Genomic DNA, 21,429 nt, shown 5'->3' on the forward strand with positions numbered 1-21,429 from the left:
TCTGTGCACGTCAGAGGAGAGCTGCTGTTGGTGCCTTCACTTCGCAGAGGGGGCTGCCACATAGCTACGCCATTTCCTGGAGCCCAACAAGCAAACAAATTGTATCTCAAGGATGGCTATTGCTGTGGAGGCTAAGGTCTCTACTGCATTTTTTACACCACTGGATTCCTTCCAAGTCACCATTGGTGATTTTTGCCAAACCAGTAAACCAGCTGTCCACACATGAATCAACCAAATGACGAATTCCTTATGTACAAGGGGCAACACGTTCATCATTTTACATGTAGAAAGGAGACAGGGCACAGAGCGTTTCTCACTTCACAGGGTTCCCAAGAGATCAGAACATTGTAGGTGGCATCCATGTACTCAATAGCCCAATCAATCTGGTCGGCACCTCCTGACAGGCGAGGGGCACTCTCGTCCTTTGGGGAGGGTGCCCTGGAGTTTCAAACAGAGCAATCCTTCTCACAAAGCAGCATATCCACTTTGTTAGATTGGGTGCTGTGCACTCCATCATTCACCACACATTCCATTTCATGCCTCCATTTCATACCTCCACAATGGGTTTCTGTTACAAATTTTGGGTCTGCACTATATATTCTCTCAGGTTCAGTATCATTGGTCACTATCATAAGTGGGATCTCACTCCCTTATGATCAGGAATTTCCCTATACTGCCTAAAATCTGGTTATATAATAGCATGACCCAGGGTCATAATAATGAAATCGCTCATTATGTGAACTGTATAGTGTAACCTTGCATGTGGCTCCATGTGCATTTTTCCTGTCTTCTGGACTGTGGATCGATGAAATCTCTGGTGAGATGAGGCCAATTGTAAGACAATAGATTTCTTTTTTTATATATAATATATGAATGAACAGAATAAATTTCACAGTGAATTTAAATCTATTCCATAACATTTCTTGTCACAAACAAAATAACAAAGTACGCCCCACTATCCGTGTTACTACACTGTGGGGGTTAAATTGGTTAACCCCTGAAAACAGACGCTGGGATCGCGGTGCGTGATGCAGGCAGCATGTAACATTCGTGCTGCCTGATGATCTACATGATTGCTGCGTGCAGCCAACGCTACCGGTGCTGTTGATTGGCTGCATGCACCAGCAGGGGGCCCCGATATCGGGAGTGGCTAGCACTACTTAAAGGCAGCCTGCACCTCTTAAAGGGGAGGTGCACTGTGGCTGCAGCGAGAGCTGGAATTCATTTGGCAACTAACTCTGTCCTACAGGAAAGTGAGGAATGGCTGCGGCTGCGAGAGAGCATGAACCAAGGTTCTTGGACGACACACTAGAGGCCTTGGTGCGAGAGGTGGACGCAAGGAGATGCATCCTTTATCCGCAGGGTAGGCAGGAGTCCCTCCAGACACATGCTGAAGAGGCAGTGGGAGTATGTCATGCACACAGTAAATGCCAGGCACATTGCACCATGCACATGGATGCAGTGCAGGAAGAAGTTCAATGATTTGACACGAGTGGTCAAGGTGAGTGAGCTCAACTGTCAAGTGGCATCTCCTGCCAGCTGCACCACTAGCCTCACCCGCTGCTCCATGCACCTCCCTCATCCACCAGTAGGCAATTCTTTCCATCAGTAGGCAATTCTTCAAATCAGATGCTGTATCACACCCTCACACAGTACCACTCTTGCAAGCTGCACACCCACAACTCACAGGGCACACACACTGGTAGCTATTCAACCATGAAAGCCACATCACCCAAACATCTTGAAGGACACTCACTGACACACTTCCCTTTTTCTTGCAGGAGAAGGTGGCACATAACAACAGGCAGCAAGAAAGACCTGGGGGTGGACAGGCGCGCCTACACGTCCTCACCCCCATGGAGGAGACAGTGCTGTCAATCATTGGGCGGGCCGTCGCTGCGGCCGTGGCCATTAGTGGTGCTGGAGGTATCAATGATGCGGGTCTCTGCATACCTAATCCTCCTTCTCGCTTTCCATTTCGCTCTCATCCCACAATCTTTTCTGACTCACGTGTTGCAGATGGTGTCAGCACATACATCTTATTTTCTCCTCTCCCCTCACCACAACTCAACCCGTGTCCCTTTGTCACTTCAGATACCCAAGAACTGGAACCTGCCCAGTCAGAGGAGGCAGAGGAAGATAACAGTGATGATGCAGTCACACTGTCACTCGATCGTACACTCGCAGCCACCAGCTCAGAGACTGACACTGCACAAAGTTTAGAGGCTAGCATCGAGGAGGCACCTGCATGTAGTGAGAAACCGGGCACAAGTGCGCAAGAGCCAGGGTGGTGGGAACTGATACCGCAGGTGCCAGCTCGCCAGAGGGCGAGGTCGCACACCAGTTCTGCTGCAGAGGAGTCAGATGATGCCTTCAATGGGCCAGGCTACAGAAGAAGGCTGATGGGCGTGTACACAACCAAATGGTGCACTGGAAAGCCTGCGCACAATGTCAAGGGATACGAGTGAGTCCAACTCTAACTTGGCACAGTGCTTTGTACAGAGCTTGGAGCCCATCCTTTCCCACATGGAATGGGTGGTCACCTCCATCAGCATACCTATGGAACCCACCATGATACAGCATCTGATGACCGATGTCACAGCTTCCATTGCAGCACAAACATCTGCCATCAAAGGTCTGACTGCTGCATTTGGAGCTCAGACTACTGCTATCGTGGCTCTGGGTTCCACTGTGGAACGGGGCTTCCGGGTGTCACAGCGGTCCAGCAATCTGTTCTCCAGCAGTTCACCAGGATTGCTGAGGCACCGCCCCTGGAGAGTGGCAGTGCGCCATGAAAGATGAATCTGCTCTCCTCTCTCAGGATGACAGCATTTCTGCTCCCACCCCTGCTACTGCACCGGTACCCTTGCTGTTGCCTGTCAGCCCACCAGGCCAGACTGCTGCAGCTCAGGCCAAGATGGCGCAGTCTGAAGCCGTTCCCTCCCGTTGCAGAGCTGCTCGAGGTCACCCTCCAAGGCCACTGGCATGCTCCTCAATTGAAGGTCAGCAGCTTTCCACCACCCATGCTCCAGCCACTGGGAATGCACCTCGGAGGAGCACTAGGAAAGGTAAAGGCACACGACCGACAGGCACTGAGGGAATGCAGAAGGGTGAATAGTATCATTTTGTTACAATCATTTCATGTGTTAATTTATAAATTTGGATTTGAATTTGCATTTGGTGGTGTTTTTTATTTCTGCAATGAGCTACGGAAGGAAGGACAATCATAAGGAGGACAATTTGATGGTCATGTGGGAGAGGAAAGGTAAGGAGTGTGGGACTGTTGGTGAATGGGGAGGTATCGTTGAGGTTACTGGTATCGCTCATTAATAATCTGATCATGCATAGTCCTGACTGACAGGGTCTATCTACGTTGTAGCCTCCCTGCCTCTTCTTGCTGCACTTCCTCCTCCAATCCTCCACTTCCTCCTTCGTCTCTTCCTCCTTCGTCTCTTCCTCTTGCTCAGGTTCTCGCCTGATAGGCGGTGCAAGGGCTGCTCCCTCATAATGGCGAGGTTGTGCAGCATGCAACGTACAATGACAAATCTTGATGCACGCTCAGCTGAGTACAACAGGGCTCTTCCAGTGTGGTCCAGGCAGCGGAAGCATTGCTTGAGGACACCTATAGTGTGCTTGATGATGTTCCGTGTGGCAGCATGGCTCTCATTGTATGCCTGCTGTGCACGTGTGCTTGACCGGAGTCATGAGCCATTTCATGAGAGGATAACCCTTGTCGCCCAGTAGCTAGCCTTTGACTTGCCATGCTGGTTGAAATATTGGTGGAACGTTGGACTGTCGCAGAATGAAGGAGTCATGACTGCTGCCAGGATAGCGGGCATTGACCTGCATGATGCACTGCATGTGGTCGCACACTGGCTGAACATTGAGGGAGTGGAATCCCTTTCTGTTCATGAATATGGCCGAGTTCAGATGTGGAGCACACATGGCACCCTGCACCAAGGGGAAGCCTGCAATGCGAGCAAACCCTTTTGCTCGCTCATGCTGCTTGTCTTTGTCCAGAGGGAACGTGATGAATCTGTTTCTGAGTATGTACAGAGCCTCAGTGACCTCCCTTATACAACAGTGCACTGCAAACTGTGAGATGTTGCTTATATCGCCAGTAGCAGCCTGAAAGGAGCCAGAGCCATAAAAATGAAGTACCACAGTTACCTTGACAGCCACAGGCAATGCTGTCCTTGCCCTGCTCTGAGGCTGCAGTTGTGACTGCAGCAGTTGACGAATCTCAGTCACGACCTCTTTAGTGAACCGCAGCCATCGGATGCACTGGTCATCATTGAAGTTGAGGTAAGAGAATTGGTCCCTGAAGGCCCTCGTTGGATATGGCCTCCTGCTGAGTGCCCTGTGCCTCCTCCTCCTCCCTCTTCTAGCAGCTTGTCCTGCTCTGAATGGTCTCTCTGCATGCTCCCAGTCATGTTCAATTCCCAGAGGAAGCCCTAGCAGGCCACCCATGTCTGGCACCAATCTTGTTCAGAGCACTATTTTAAATGCCACTAACAGTACTGCATAACCGGCCGGACCTATATAATCTCTCTATATAATATAGCAACTTTCTCCAAGTACAGGAAACTTCCACAAACACATACAATTGTACCAGCAGCCAGAATAACTAATCCAGCAACTAACCTGTAACTCCTGCATGCTCCCTTTAAATAGCGCTGATGGGGGGGTCCTTCATGCTCTTTAACTCCTGTTCAGCTGTGCGAGGTTAGGATAGTGCATTGGCTGGAGCGGGGAGTTCGGAAATGACACCAGTTGCTTCAAATCAGCATTGCACACTGAATCGCGTCATAATCTCCCTACTTTATGTGCTGCTGGCGTATGTTAGGTGTGCGCGCGCAAACGCCTTTACCAAGATGGCGTCCTGCACACGTCACGTCGGATGTGTGCGCCCACATCTCGGACACCATTTTTGGGGCTTATGTGTCTGTGTGGTACCTACAGAATGGGCGCCATGTGGCCCAATTTAGCCCCCAGTATTTTTTTACGAATTAGCAAATTTCTGAAACTGTCCCACGAATTTTTGTAGATGTTGTCAGTTTATCCCAGTTAGTCAGGAAATCAATGATTTTGTGGCAAATTTTAACACGGAGCCAGGAAGAGGGCAGGGTGGGGGATGGAGTTCTTGACGGAAAACCCGGAAGTGCGGGTTTCCCGGACGTCCTTATAATTTTGACATAAGGACGTCTTTCAATTTTTTTCTGTCGGTTTCCCGCCCAACAGGCCAGCCAGATTGACAGGCTGGTTTTCAGTCAGATGGGAAAGCAGCCAGGGAGCAGACACCAGCAAGTAAGTCTTAGATCTGGGGGGGGGGGGGGCCGTGTTCGGTCACCGGGGGTGGGGGGGGTCGGTCATTGGGGTCAGGGGTTAACAGGGGAGTCATCGGGGTCGGCGGTCATGGGGGGGGGGGTCGGTCATCGGGGGCTCAGACATGGGGGGTTTGGACATCTGGGGGGTTGGAGCTCATAGAGGGGTCGGAGATCGTGGAGCGGGGGTTCAGAGATTGTGGGGTGGGGGTTGGTGATCGTGGTGGGGGGTCGGACATGGGGAGGGGGTTGGCTGATCGCGTGTGTCGGATCGCGGCAGGTAGGCTTGTTGGGCCTGGAGGAAACACTCCTGCTCGTCCTGGCTCATGAGCAGTGCAATAAAGGCACTCACCTGTTGATCTGGGCCTTCCCACCTCCTCTTACATGGCGTGAATCAGAAGACCTGGGAATCCCGGCCCACAGGAGTTAAAAATTAAAAATCTATTAAAATGGAGGCACGCAGCCTCCTTAAAAGATTTCACTGACCGACCTGCCTCCTGAGAGCGGATTGATCACCTGCCCCTCAACCTGCCTCCGTTAAAACCAGAAGTGGGCAGGTTGGAGGCAGGTTGGGGTCGGGTTTTACTTTATTACGATTTTTACCTTCCAACCCACCTGCTCGTGGGGTCGAAATTAATCCCTTAATCTCTGACCTGCCCCTAACTGTACGTGTCCAGAGATTGGCCTGTCAGTCCAACTGATTACTGCCCTGCTGGTTTACTGGAGCGGGACATTTCGCAGCATGCCCCGTTAGTTATACTTTTTCCCTCACTCTTCAGCTGGAAAAATTTTTGTGCCATAACTTGCTGGAAGTGTGAGCTGATAATGGTGCGGGGAGGGCAACGAGGCATCTGGGACCTTAGTGAATGATGGGACCAATAGTCTATCTCCTTAAATAATAATGGAAAACAAGGAAATGACAGAGGAATTGAACAGATATTTTGTATCTGTCTTCACAGTAGAAGACACTAATAATATACCAATAATAGTAGAAAATCAAGGGGCAAAGGGGAGGGAGGAACTAAAAACAATCACTATCACTAGAGAAAAAGTACTTGGTAAACTAATGAGTCTAAAGGCTGACAAGTTCCCTGGACCTGATGGCTTGCATCCAAGGGTCTTAAAGGAAGTGACTACAGAGATAGTGGATGCATTGGTTGTAATCTTCCAGAATTCACTAGATCCTGGAAAGGTCCCAGCGGATTGGAAAACTGCAAACGTAACACCCCTATTCAAGAAGGGAGTGAGATAGAAAGCAGGTAACTATAGACCGGTTAGCCTAACATCTGTCATCAGGAAAATGTTAGAATCCATTATTAAGGAAGTAGTAGCAGGACATTTGGAGACTCATAATACAATCAAGGAGAGTCAACATGGTTTTATGAAGGGGAAATCGTGTCTGACAAATTTATTATTGTTCTTTGAGGAAGTAGCGGGCAGGGTGGATAAAGGGGAACCAATGGATGCAGTATATTTGGATTTCCAAAAGGCATTCGATAAGGTGCCACATAAAAGATTAGTGCATAAGATAAGAGCTCATGGTGTTGGGGGTAATATGCTAGCATGGATAGAGGATTGGCCAACTAACATAAAACAAAGAGTCGGGATAAAAGGGTCATTTTCAAAATGGTAATCTGTAACTAGTGGGGTACCGCAGGGATCGGTGCTGGGGACTCAACTATTTACAATATATATCAATGACTTGGATGAAGGAACAGAGTGTCTTGTGGCCAAATTTGCTGATGATACAAAGATAGGTGGAAAAGCAAGTTGCGATGAGGACACAAAGTGTCTGCAAAGGGATATTGACAGGTTAAGCGAATGGGCAAAAATTTGGCAGATGGAATATAATGTGGGAAAATGTGAAGTCATCCACTTTGGGAGGAAAAATAAAAAAAGCAAAACATTATTTGAATGGAGAAATACTACAAAATGCTGCGATACAGAGGGATCTGGGTGTCCTCGTACATGAAACACAAAACGTCAACATACAGGTGCAGCAGGTAATCCGGAAGGCAAACAGAATATTGGCCTTTATTTCTAAGGGGATGGAGTATAAAAGCAGGGAAGTCTTGCTACAACTGTACAGGGTGCTGGTGAGACCACAGCTGGAGTACTGCGTACAGTTCTGGTGCCCTTATTTAAGAAAGGACATACTTGCATTGGAGACAGTTCAGAGAAGGTTCACTAAGTTGATTCCGGGTATGGAAGGGTTGTCTTATGAGGAAAGATTGAACAGGTTGGTTCTATACTCATTGGAGTTTAGAAGAATGAGAGGAGATCTTATTGAAACATACAAGATTCTGAGGGGACTCGATAGGGTAGATGCTGAGAGGATGTTACCCCTCATGGGGGAATCTAAAACTATGGGGCATAGTCTTAGAATAAGGAGTCGCCCGTTTAAGACTGAAATGAGGAGGAATTTCTTCTCCCAGAGGGTCGTGAATCTTTGGAATTCTTTACCCGAAAAAGCTTTGGAGGCTGAGTTAGACAAATTTTTGATCAGCAAGGGAGTCAAAGGATATGGGGAAAAGGCGGGAAAGTGGAGTTGAGGTAAAAATCAGATCAGCCATGGTCTGATTGAATGGTGGAGCAGGCTCGAGGGGCCGAATGGCCTACTCCTGCTCCTATCTCTTATGGTCTTATGGTCCTTAACCATTGAGATTTAAGGATTCAGAAAGAAACAGAAGAATAATGGAAAGGGAGGCTGAATTAGAGTCAAACCAGGTATGGAAAGAGAAATAAAGAGAGGGAAAGAAAGATTGGATTAAGAGAGAGAGAGAGAAAAAGAGACAGAAAGGAAAAGTAAGAAAAAAATATAAACATTTTAAATTTGAAATTTTAAAAATCTCTAACAATATGCATGCAGGAATGAGACTCAGCAGTTTAAATTGTTCTCTTCCTGGGCCATAGAGATTGACTGACATTGCATTAACAATTATCACTTTGTTAAAAGGGGACTTACGCAGTTAAGTATGAGCCCTAACTTTCTGCGGCGAGTTTAATGGTCAATTAATGTGCAAATCCAGCGAGTTTTTAAAAATAACGGGGAGGTTGAGGGTGAGATGCCGTTTGTGTGAAGCGATTGGTGGAGCTGCATAAATCGACCAGCAAATTCTGGAGATTCGCAACTCACGGTGTGTCTCTTCATCCCCTGAACTTGCTGCCGATTTGCACGTTAATAACGGCGTGTGTTGTTAACACACTGTTATTTTTCCAGGAAGATTTGACCCAATGTGATGAGGTAGTGAAAACATGGTTCTCACTTACATCGTTGTGACAGTAGAGCCATTACTGTATCCTTCAGTGGCATGTAAACCTGGAGTTAATATATTTGCCTCATCTTTTTTTCTCTTATCTTCTTTCCTCTTTTTTTCTCATTGCCCATTTTCATTCTTGCTGGAGAGTAAGAGAAAGCAAAAGATCACTGTTATGGTATTGAAAGTGCTCCATTAAAACCGGGGCTTCCGGCCAGAGAAAGCAAACAAAATTAGCAAAGCCAGGCATTACCAGGAATAGTGCAGGTGGGAGACTGCAATATTCAGCCAGAACAACCTGATATTGTGATCTGCTGCATGAAATTCCTGCTAAATGTGGGAGAGTTGGTAGGCCTGATTCAGTTATGGAATGGAATTTAGGATTGTTAGCAAACTTGTGAATAGTGAGGTTACTCTGTAGCTGTGGGTCCTACAATTAGATTCCTGTTTTCAAAGCTTAATATTTGTAATGTGCGATTGACCAAAAGTCAAGTTTCAAACATGATTAGTTTCAAGGTTTTTAAAAATGTTTTTGTAGCAAAGATTGAACTCCGTAAATTGCACTTGATGTCCAAAAGTGGGTTCGGCCAATGTTCTTTCCTCTGGCTTCCTAGCTCTGTCATTGCCAGGAACTAAGAGGTGAAGAGCGGAAATTAGATATTGTTGTGGAGTTTCATTTCCCCTGAAAAAATATGAATAAATATTACGAAACTGACTGCCTGTAACAGGTTATAATATTAAACTCGTGATGATTGTGTTGGCTTGTTACCTAAAAGTCATGGGACTGCTCCACCTGCTGGAATAAAGGATCATTCACTTTAGCTTACGTACCATACATACATCATGATGTCGTTTTTAAGAAATATGAAAAATATTTAGTGGCAGAATTTCATTTGAAAAAATATTAAACATTTTAAACCATGTCACACAACCTTAGCGAACTGAGCACTCACACTGCCTCTGGAACAGAACCAAACCATAGGGGAACATAGCACATCATTTCAGTTCACTTTTTAAAATCCCTTTTCCTAATTCTTTACCAAATTAATCTTTAATACATGGTATAAACAAACTTCATTGTAAAGAACTGAATTTATCGCTTGTGAATCAATTGGGCCACCCCATTCAAAGAGACCAATTGTATTCTGCCGGTTTTCATAAATTAAAGCACACATTACCATCGCTGAATCCCCCACCTTCAACATTTGGGGGTCATCATTGACCAGAAATATAACTGGACCAGCCATATAAATACTGTGGCTACAAGAGCAGGTCAGAGGCTGGGTATTCTGCAGCGAGTGACTCACTTCCTGACTTCCCAAAGCCTTTCCACGATCTATAAGGCACAAGTCAGGAGTGTGATGGAATACTCTCCACTTGCCTGGATGAGTGCAGCTCCAACAACACTCAAGAAGCTCGACATCATCCAGGACAAAGCAGCCCACTTGATTGGCACCCCATCCACCACCCTAAACATTCACTCCCTTCACCTCCGGCGCACCATGGCTGCAGTGTGTACCATCCACAGGATGCACTGCAGCAACTCACCAATGCTTCTTCAACAGCACCTCCCAAATCCGCGACCTCTACCACCTAGAAGGACAAGGGCAGCAGGCACGTGGGAACAACACCACCTGCACGTTCCCCTCCAAGTCACACACCATCCCGACTTGGAACTATATCGCCGTTCCTTCATTGTTGCTGGGTCAAAATCCTGGAACTCCCAACCTAACAGCACTGTGGGAGAACCTTCACAACACGAACTGCAGAGGTTCAGGAAGACGGCTCACCACCACCTTCTCAAGGGCAATTAGGGATGGGTAATAAATGCTGGCCTTGCCAGCGACGCCCACATCCCATGAATGAATAAAAAAAAACATGATATACGTTTTGTATTTCAAGGAACTGATCTCACAATTCAGAACAGATGATGCCATGAGGCAAAGTTTCACTGTAATGATACTGGAGCCAATCCACAATTGACAATATAATTCCATCTAACTTTTATCATTTTAATTTTACTTTAATATTCATCTTGAAATATGTAATATGTAATATAAGTGGTGATTTCTCAGCTCACTCATTTCCTACCAAGTCAGCATAGTGCTTAGAATTCCTGCCCTGGTTCCCAGCCAGTAGGTTGTGCTCTTGCACAGATCTTTATTACTCATTCACATTTTGCTCACTAATGCTACTGAATGGAAGAGCCTGCAATTTTCCTGTTTTCTCACAGTGCACAAGCAACTTATTATCGACGTTAACCTGAGGTCCTGTCTCCCTGTTCCACCGTTTCAGGTGTATATAAAAGATCACATGGCAGGATTCAAAGAAGAGCAGAGAGTTCTCTTGGTGTCCTGGCAAACGTTGCTCCCTCCCTCTCTCAACACCACTAGAAACAGATTTATCTGATTAGTCATCTCATTGGTGTTTGTGGGACTTTACTACGTGCAAAATGGCTGCTGTCTTTGCCTACATAACAACAGTAACTGCACTTCAAAAGTAATTCATTGACTGTGAAGTGCTCCGACCCTGAGAAATGTGATAAGAGGCTATATAGATGCAATCTTTCTTTTTAATCTTGGCATTTCAAAAGGCCACTGATCAGTTAAGCAGGTGACAGATGCTTCATTCAGCAGGACCAATACCACCACCTCCTTTCCTAGTGAATGGCAACTAGCAGCGTGATAATTTCACTCACACTGTTGGATTTCCCAAAGTACAGGATGCTGCAATGTCCTGGCTTGACCAGGGCTACTAGTAGTGCTGTCAGGCTGTCCTCCCCCACTGACAAAAACAGAAGAGGGATGTAAATTATCATGCTGGCTTTTAAAGACACCTTCAAACAGCGCATGCATTGCTCTATACTGAGTGTAAAGTTTATATGGTTGAGTGTATGTCTGGATGTAGGTGAGTGAGTAGAAGGACAAGACATTAGAACCACATAATGGTACTATCCCTGAGCTTGGGAAAGATTAAAATAGAGAGTTGTGATTAAAGGTAGTTATTTGGACTGGTGGTAGGTGGGAAGTGGTGTTCCACAGGGATCGGTGCTGGGACCACTGTTGTTCATCATTTACATAAATGATTTGGACTCAGGAATCAGAAGTACAATATCAAAATTTGCGGACGACACCAAATTGGGGGATATAGTTAATGCTGAGGAAGACTGCGACAAAATACAAGACGTTAACAAACTTGCAGAATTGGCGTCTAAATGTCTAATTAATTTCAATATAGATAAGTGTGAGGTGGCGCATTTTGGTAGGAGGAATAAGTAGGCCACCTACTTCTTGTAAAATAAGAGTCTAAATGGGTTAGAGGTACAAAGGGATCTAGGGGTACAGATTCACAAATCATTAAAAGTAGAAAAGCAGGGTTAACAAAACCATAAAAAGTTAAAGCAAAGCACTGGGGTTCATTTTGAGAGGAATAGAATTAAAAAGCAGAGAAGTTATGTTAAATTATGTTAAATATAGATCTTTGGTTAGACCACACTTCTGGTCTCCAAATTACAAAAAGGATATAGAAAGTGCAAAAAAGATTTACAAGGATGATACTGGAACTGAGCAGGTACAACTATCAGGAAAGATTGAACAAGCTGGGGCACTTTCCTCTAGAAAAGAGACTGAGAGGTGACTTGATAGAGGTCTTTAAAATTATGAAGGGGTTTGATAGAATAGACAGAGAGAAGGTGTTTCCACTTGTGGGTGAGTCCAAAATATAAGATAGTCACTATTAAATTCAATAAGAAATTCAGAAGAAACTTTTTTACTCAGAGAGTGGTGAGAATGTGGAACTCGCTACTTTGTGGAATGGTTGAGGCGAATAGCATAGTTGCATTTAGGGGGAAGCTAGATAACTACATGAGGGAGAAAGAAATAGAAAGATATGTCTATATGGTAAAATGAAGTAAATAGAGTGAGTGGGAGGAGACTCGTGTGGAGCAAAAACACCGACCGAATGTGATTCTGTGATTTCGGAGTTCACCCTTCCCTGCTCCATTGATACTATTATAGCCAATGATGCCTCAGTCTTCCCAGAGGGAGTCAACAACTTGACATTTCTGGGTCCTCCTTGAGTCCGGGTCTGTTCCATTTTATTATGGGTCAATTTGTCCTGTAGATAAAGAATTAGTCTTGAGATATTGCTTAACAGAGCCTATGGTAACAGCCGTGCCCAACCTACAGCCCATCCTGTGCATTTAGTAAATGAACATGCATCATGCAGCTAGGTTATGTTAGAAGTATTTGCTGTGGTAGGTCCCTTTAAGATGTGAATGTGACAATAATTTCAATTTTGAGTTTCAGCTTGTATTTGTGCCACGTTGCAGTGTGCCCATTCAAAGGGCTGCGATGTTATATGAATACGGTGTCAGTATAATAATAATAGGCTATGAGAAAACACTTTGTGGCATACATATATGGGGCAGCTACTTGACATAGTTTGGTTACCTTACTTTAGAAGCTTTCTTCAGATCTACTATCTTCTTGTGCATTTGGGACGAGATTTTTTTAGATATAGGTAACAACATCCACCCTATCAGTTGTATGATGTTGGTTTTCATTTCTTTGGAAGCTGTCTTTCAGTGCCAAAAAGGACATCCTACTTTCCCTCACTTCCTATAGAATGAGCTCCAATGCAGCATGAGTGAATCTAATGGTATGTGATCAGGAAGCTTCTTTTGTCAAAGAATTTTGCAGCTCACAACCCTTTTCCCTATGTTGCAAGTAAGAACGCCCCATTTAAATTGCTGCTGAAGCTTTTCAAATGAGCCTTTGCTGTTGACCTCAAACATGCAAAAGATGCATTAGGCAGCCCGCTGTATGGATGGGAGCTCACTCTATGTACTCAAAATATGCTAATCACAAATATTGGCCCTGATATTAGAATGGAGGCGGGATGATAGCGGGGGTGGGGGGGTGCGGGTGATTGGGCGCACGGGTAACCCGACCAATAAAAAATGTCCGTTTCCCACGCGATTACAATTCAATTGGTGCCACTTAATGTGGCTTCCGGGTTTGCTGTCGGAAAGCTACACAGCGGGCGGACTGCACACCCGCATCACAGGCTGTCAGCTGGAGGAGCTCTATTTAAAGGGCCATTGCCCCAAAGGCTTTTGCTGGAGCAAACACCCACAGACCACAGTGGAGCAGCACAGGGGCGAGGCTGCTCCAAGGTTTAACGATGCCTCACTCCAGGTGCTACTGGATGGGGTGAGGAGGAGGAGGAATGTGTTTTACCCGGCAGACGGGAGGAAGTGGCCTGCCTCTGCCACCAAAAAGGCCTAGCTCGAGGTGGCAGAGGAGGTTACCAGCAGCAGCAACATCTCCCGCACCTGGGTCCAGTGCATGAAGTGCTTCAATGACCTAACGAGGTCAGCAAAAGTGAGTACACTTACTGATTCTCCTACATTCCATGTTGTACATCACCATCCCGTCCCCCCACCTTCACCAAACTCATCCTGCACTGCCAAGGTTACTCTATCACATCACTCCTCATACCCACTTAAGGCTCATCCTCAACCTACCTGCACTTCCTCACCTCCCCATTAATCACCCCACCACTACCACTCACCCCAATCCTCATCCAATGTGATGTCTCTGTCTCATACTCACCCTCTGATGCACCTCTTTCGTGGTCAGCTTCACCCAAAGCAATGCATTCATCGGTTGGCTACTTCACCATCACTCACTCACATGTCTGTTCTTTGTCCCCTTCTAGAAGAGAGCGTAAAATGCACGGGAGAGGGCGAGGACTGGAGGGGGACCTCCACAAACACTTGTCCTCACAGACACGGAGCAGGAGGCGCTGGAGCTGAGCCGCACCCTCGAGTGCCTGTCCGTTGGGGACGGCGAGACTGGCACCCCACAAACGTCTGGTGACACAACTTTAACATTCATCACTCACAATATGAATTGATGTTAACATGCCTTGCCATCTTCAAAACCTCAGTATGCTCATCGCAGCATGACACATCTGTGATGATGCATAATATTGCCTTCTGTTCTCTTTTAGGCCCTTCAACGACCGCAGTGACGGTAGAGGGCGATTCCTCAGAGAACCTGCCGGCATCTGAGGGCTCACCGTCACATCTTAGTGAACCATCCACCAGCGCAGATACTCACACCTCGGTGGGTCCTTGTAGGTCAGTTAGTTGGGTTGGCACCTGGTGAGTCACCACACACAAGTGAGCACGAGTAGACACTGGTGGCAGGGGCAGCTGTGGAGAGTCCGCGTCAGTGGGAGCACTCCTCTCCAGGCTCTGCTCAGCTGAACGCAGATACTGAACCCTGGGGGCCATCCTTTAAAAGGAGAATGATCGAGGGACAGCAGCACATTTGCGAGGTACTGGAACAGGTGCCATGCGCACTCTCCACAATAGTGGAGAGGATGGAGGAGTCCAACTCCTGCATGAGTGGAATGGTGACACAGGTACGGGACGGAATCTCTGAGATAGTGTCAGAAGACGCGAGCAACTCTCTGAGATAGTGTCACAGGTAAGTGCGGGAATGTCAGTGATGGAGAGAAGGCTCGCCTCCATTGAGCTTCAAGCACGGCCCACAAATTAGTCCATTCAGTCTCTGACAACGGCCATTCGGACTCAGGGTGAATAACATTCTGCCGCCTTAAACAGGCTGACAGATACTTTAGAAGTGGCCTTCCAATGCATCATATATGTCCACTGCACTGTTCTCCAGCAGGGTGGGAGGAATGATGTGGGCCTGGCCTGGGGGAGGTATGATGCCGAAAGGGGACATGGAAGTGGGGACACCACTCAAAGCGCTCCCACGTCTCACCCGTTGCCCCCCTCTCAACCAGTACTCGCAATGCTGCCTCCTCTCCAGATGGCCGAGTCTGCCACTGCACAGGTGCAGGTGGAGCAGTCTTTGGAGGGGCCCTCACGGGTTCCAAAACCCAGAGGGCATAGGCCCAAAGCGTCTAAGCAGTCAGGGCATAAACATGAGCAACCTGTCACTACCTCTGCTGCAGCCACAGGGGATGCACCACATAGAAGTAGTCGTAAGAGAAAGGCAAAGGTTTTGTGAGCATGAAGGATATGCACAAGGGTGTTTGACAGACTGTCATGTTTTTCATTTATATTTGCTTTTTGTTAAAGTGACATTAAATGTTAAGATTGTCAGCACTACTGTCACGTCTTGCCCATTTTTGACTGGCTTTTGTGATAGGGCCCTTTCATGAGGTTCACCATGAACGGCGACACTTGATGCCACCCATTGGGTCACTTTATAGTGGGTGTATGTGTATTTGCAGGACTGTTTTGTGCAGGGAGGGCTGGGTGGCCTGGAGTGGGCTCTGCTCTTTCCAGGTAGTGTGACGACTGGAGTCTTCACACTTTCTGATGTTAGGAGAACCGTTCACATATCAGTGACTTCCTGGTCTCACGAGCAGCCAGGTGAGCCGCTGCTCTGCCATGGGTTCCTCCTCCTCCTCCTCCCCATCCTCCTCAATGTGGATGGGGCCTCCTCAAGCAGCACCCCTCTCTGTTGTGCCATGTTGTGCAGGGCACAACACACTACTATAATGCGTCCCACTTTGTCTGGTGCATATTGAAGCACTCTCCCAGAATGATTAAGACACCTAAATCGCATCTTGAGCAGCCCTATAGCATGCTGAATTGTAGACCTGGTGGTGACGTGGCTGTCGTTATATCAACGCTGTTGCTCGGTGATGGGGTTCTTAAGGGGTGTCATGAGCCACGTGTGCAGGGGGTATCCCTTGTCCCCGAGGAGCCAACCCTTAAGGGTTTTCAGTGGGTGGAAGAGGGGCGGGATGTTGGATCCCCTCAGGATGAAAGAATTGTGGCAGCTGGTGGGGAATCTGGCGCATACGTGAAGGAATCTTTTGCGGTGGTCGCAAATGAGCTGAGTGTTGATGGAGTGATACCCCTTTCTGTTGATGAACAGTCCTGGCTCATGTGGAGGTGCTCATATTGTTATATGGGTTCAATCAATTGCACCCTAAACCCGTGGGAAGCCAGCCACAGAGTGGAATCCCACTGCCTTCCCCGTCTGGCTGAGGTCGTCCATGGGGAAGTTGACGTACTGCAAGGCTCTGCGAAACAAGCCGTCGGTGACCTGCCTTATGCAGTTGGGTGCAGACGACTGAGAGACCCCGGCGATGTCACCGATGACACCCTGGAATGACCCGGAGGCGAAGGAGTTGAGGGCAGTGGTGACTTTGACAGCGGCAGGTAATGAGATGCCGCTCGGCCCAGCCGGGAGCAGCTCGGCCTGAAGGAGGCTGCAGATGTCTGCGATTACCTGGTGACTGACTCTGAGCCTCCGTATGCACTGCTCCTCAGAGAGGACCAGGAAGCTGAGCCTTGGTCTGTAGACCCCGTGGCGAGGATAGTGCCTCCTGAGACACCGCTCTCTCTGTCGTTGCCCTCTTGTGCAGGTCCCTGTGGTGCAGCACCATGTTGTGGAGCTGTAAGTGGCAGAAGTGCACGCCGTGCCTGGCGAGGCCGGTGATGTTGCTCGTCCTCGGATATAGTGGTGAATGCGGCCATGGCGTTCCCCCATCCTGATGGTGTTAGTTTGAGGACGTCCAAAAAGTTGTTAAATATGTGGGAACAGAAGAATTGTGAGCGGAAAGTAAGAATTTTCAGTGAAAACACAAAGATCTCGCAGCCAAAAGTTTGTGAAAGAACTGAGTGCCCTGCAGCAAGAACTCACCTTTTCTCCCCATCTGTCAAACAAGCATTTGAATGTGCAACTGGCTGCTGGGTGAAACACGTCTGGTAGAACATGGAGTGTTTCCCACAGCACGGGAAACACGCTGAGGATGTTTCAAAATCGGACCCCTGCCTTAATGTGGAAAAAATTAAGTTCTTCAAGTACTTCAAGTACGTACATAAGTCTGTTGACTATCATCCCGCCGGCTATAATTGCCGGTGGGACTTCCACATTCGGGAGGCGCGCACGCACCCAGACGCGTCAATGGGGAACCCGGAAGTCTGCGGTTTGGAGCCGGGTTCCAAACCCGCTCGGGATTTCCCCGATTTTCGGAGCCTCCCCGCCCCCAACGCACCCGTTACTTCCTTCCAAAATTGACCCCATTGTCTTTAAACAGCCATACTGAGTGTAGTTACAGAAAAAGCTTCTATTGCATGGTTTGTCCTGATTTGTCGGTGACCAGTAAACTCCAGAATATGTGATGACAAGCCATGGCATAGTCTAAATACCACTTGTGGAACTGACCTGAGCTCACTAGCAGCAACATTAAAAAATTTGTTCCCAACACCTGGTGCAAAGCATGCTAAGGGCAATTTTCTGACCTTGTGCTCCCGGCGGACGTCTCCTCATCGGGACACAAATCAACCCTACAGTGTGCTCATTTTTCATGGAATAGAATCATAGAATGGTTACAGCACAGAGTGCCTGTTCCCTCTCTTTCTATCCTGACTCTTGCTGGGATATGGTTCCACAGATGCTGACAGCCCTCCGGCACATCACCCAGGTGACCATTTTTCATGGATGAGCTCAGACAGTTAAAGGCAAGCCTTGCCCGGCAGTGGACTGATGGCTGGGCTTCATTATCAGCTGGCACATATCAGAAAATTGCAAGAGGCGCTGGACAGATTTCTGAAAAGTGGTGGCTGTGTACAAGGCTCTGCTGGCAGTGCAGGGCCTCACAACATTTACTTTCAACCTGTACTGGCCAATATTTACCTCTCAAACAACATCACTAAAACAGATTATCTGATCGTTATCTTATTGCTGTTTGTGGGACCTTGCTGTGCACAAATTGGCTGCCACGTTACCTACATTACAACAGTGACTACACTTCAAAAGTACTTCATTGGAAGTAAAGTGCTTTGGGATGTCCTGAGGTCGTGAAAGATGCTATATAAATCCAAGTCTTTTTTCCAGGGATGAGGGACTTTACTTATGTGAAGAGAATAGAGAAGCTGGGGTTGTTCTTCTTAGAGCAGAGAAAGTTAAGAGGAGATTTGATAAAAGGTGTTCAAAATCATGAACGGTTTTGATAAAGTAAATAAGGAGAAACTGTTTCCAATGGCCGAAGGGTCGGTAACCAGAGGACACAGATTTAAGGTGATTGGCAAAAGAACCAGAGGGGAGATGAGGAAACACTTTTTTACACTGCGAGTTATGATCTGGAATGCACTGCCTGAAAGGGTGGTGGAAGCAGATTCAATAATAACTTTCAAAAGGGAATTGGATAAATGCTTGAAGGGGAAAAATTTACAGGGCTATGAGGAAAGAGTAGGGGAATGGGACAAATTGGATAGCTCTTTCAAAGAGCCGGCACAGGCACAATGGGCCGAATGGCCTCCTCCTGTGCTGTACCTACTATGATACTATGATAAAAGAACAATGAGTAAAAACACACTGTGAGCTGTCTGTTGAAGGGCACAGCGTTAAATGGAACTTGAGCCTGCAGCAGTTGTGGAAATGAATGCTCATTGCAGCTTACAAAACATTCATATATTTTCTAATTATGCCATCTGTTATGCCTTTGGTCTCTCTCTTTTCTCCCCTTCACCTCCTGAAGGTTGTAACTTGTGCTTTAGGATCATTCCACAGGCACCGACAGTTCATTGTCGCACCCCCTAAATGGCTATTCTTCATGTGTGACCCCTAGACTGTGAATGTTGACATGCTATTTAACCATGGAAGGTATGGCAGCTGAGCTTGACCCTGCCCTCAGCCGACATTCATATGTGTACTTTTAACATGAGTCAATGGATAGCATTCTCACTGCACTGTTTTGCACTGACGTTGCAGTTGTAGTGTTAATGCAACCTAAAATTCCAGTGGAGCAAACCACTTCCCAAGGTATAAGATTTCAGTGGTCTAAATTACATAATGTTAGCTCCTATAGAATTCCTGATCCCAGCCACAACACTTAAATACAAGCACCTGATCGAAACATAAAAGGTTGCCACCTGGTGATCTCTAAAACAGCTTCATTTCACCTCTCATGTACAACTTGTTTTTGTTCAATGTTTTCTTTTGTTATTGTTGAGATTTAATTGCTGAATGAATGGTTTAATGGGTTTTGGGTCAAACATCTGCAAATTGCCTGTTTTATCTACAGTTTATAGAGCTCCTAATCCCTGCATAATCCTAATCCAAGCATAATGTCTCTTGCCATACTGCAAAGATCCAACACTAGTTCAAATGAAATACTGAAGCAGTGGTCAGAATCAGTTACTCTCCTTTTTATATGTAAAAGAATTTAAATAAGTGACAGAGTAAATTATTTGGCTGGACTGGACTCTTTTAGGCCCATGGTGCATTTTTAGGTGTCAAACATGTAAGGAAGGGACTGGCAGCACTGCCCAGTGATTCGATAACTGGTGATATCTATGGGTTGGGGCACTGCCGCTGTTATGTGGACCTTTGCCTGAACCCATTTAAATCATCATCTGTCTGCTCCAGTTTAATAACCTTTGCTTTGTTTATAAGTGATGTAAAACTTTGTTTTAGTTACTTGTCATCATATGATCCAACGCCTCATCCATCTCTACCAGAGATTACTGTTCATAAAGTAATAAAACCAGGCTCATCGGTTATTCACTGAACGAACATAGGCATGGTTTATTGCTTCTACAGATCTCACTAGTCTTGGAAATGTTACACGGTGCTGTAAACATTTAAAAAAAATTCATTTTATTTTTTTAGACAGGTGCAAGCAAGTGAGTGGAGGTGTAAATCTGCGAGATTCAGGAGGTCTGGCTGATTTATCCTTAAAACCCCCGAGAAGATGGAAGGTAAGAAACTGATCTAGAAAATGAATTTTAAAAAATCCCAAATCTTTGAGGCCAGTATTTTGTAATTATGCTTTGTGGCCTGGAAACCCCACTAGTGCAAATCCCCATACTGTCAACCTTTCCCCTCCCCTGGAGATCAGTGAGTTTCAATCTATTGTATTTCGAGAAGCTGCAGTAGACTTTAAACTATCAGCCTTGGGCACTTTTGCGCACAAGCCAGCCTTGTGCCTTAACTACTGTGCAGTGAGAAATTGGTTACCTGTTACTTTCAGACAGACTGTAAATCCCTTTTGATAAAAGTGCCTAATGTAGCCGATATGTCAATATGATAATACAGCCCAAACCTACTGTAAAATTCCAAAGGATTCTGTTTGTTGCTGATAGTTTGCTTTGAAGGGGAGGTCGGCTGGGTTTCTTTGATGCAGTTCCAAACCTTCTTGAACTTGGCCTTTAGAAATAAGCCTCACAATTTAAAGCTGTGCCCAATCTCTGAAGACTGTCATATCAGAGCAGAGGAGAAATGTTTCTATCTGATTTGGTCTTTGAAATGTTATTTGTTATGGCTCTTGTCTTGAAGGCTACTTACTGGACCCTGGCCATCTTTCTGTCCCTGATTGTCAGTACAATTGCTTCATCCCAAGAAGAGAACTGGTTTCCAGTAAATAACCCACGCTCCAGAGAGATACTAGCCCAGGACAAGAAAGTTTCCTTGAGTAGGACTTCAATGGAGAGCCAGGGACCTGTGGAGAGTCAAGGATCCCTCGAGAGTAAGACTGATGAGAGCAGGGAATTGCCAACAGAATCTGTCTGGGGTGCTGCCTATTGTAAGTACGGTATATTGATCATAAAATAGTAATGAGGAAAGGAATTAATATTTTAATCAACGGAAGTAGCTTTTAAAAAACAAATTTAATTTATTTAACCCCACTTTACATTCTCTTGCATTACATAGCTTTTCCTAGGAGAGAGGGCAATCAACTCGAACTCAGACTGCCTTCTGTGCTGCTCTGTAATCACCTGCTTGGATATACTCAAAAATTGACTTGACCTCTAGCTAACTTTCCCTTATACTAGGAAAGCTCTTTCCCTT

The 21,429-nt window shown here is 46.3% G+C and overlaps 1 protein-coding gene across 1 annotated transcript in view; it reads left to right on the forward strand.

The window, feature by feature from the left end:
* The window catches only part of LOC137324975 (glial cell line-derived neurotrophic factor-like), a 78,896-nt gene that overhangs the window by 54,262 nt on the left and 3,205 nt on the right, over positions 1-21,429 (forward strand). The window contains exons 2-3 of the mRNA XM_067989670.1: positions 20,251-20,339; positions 20,917-21,163. Coding sequence (XP_067845771.1) covers positions 20,251-20,339; positions 20,917-21,163 — 336 coding nt within the window. The remainder of the gene's footprint in view (positions 1-20,250; positions 20,340-20,916; positions 21,164-21,429) is intronic.

The sequence above is a fragment of the Heptranchias perlo genome, chromosome 9 (genome assembly GCF_035084215.1).
Source record: "Heptranchias perlo isolate sHepPer1 chromosome 9, sHepPer1.hap1, whole genome shotgun sequence".
Lineage (NCBI taxonomy): Eukaryota > Metazoa > Chordata > Chondrichthyes > Hexanchiformes > Hexanchidae > Heptranchias > Heptranchias perlo.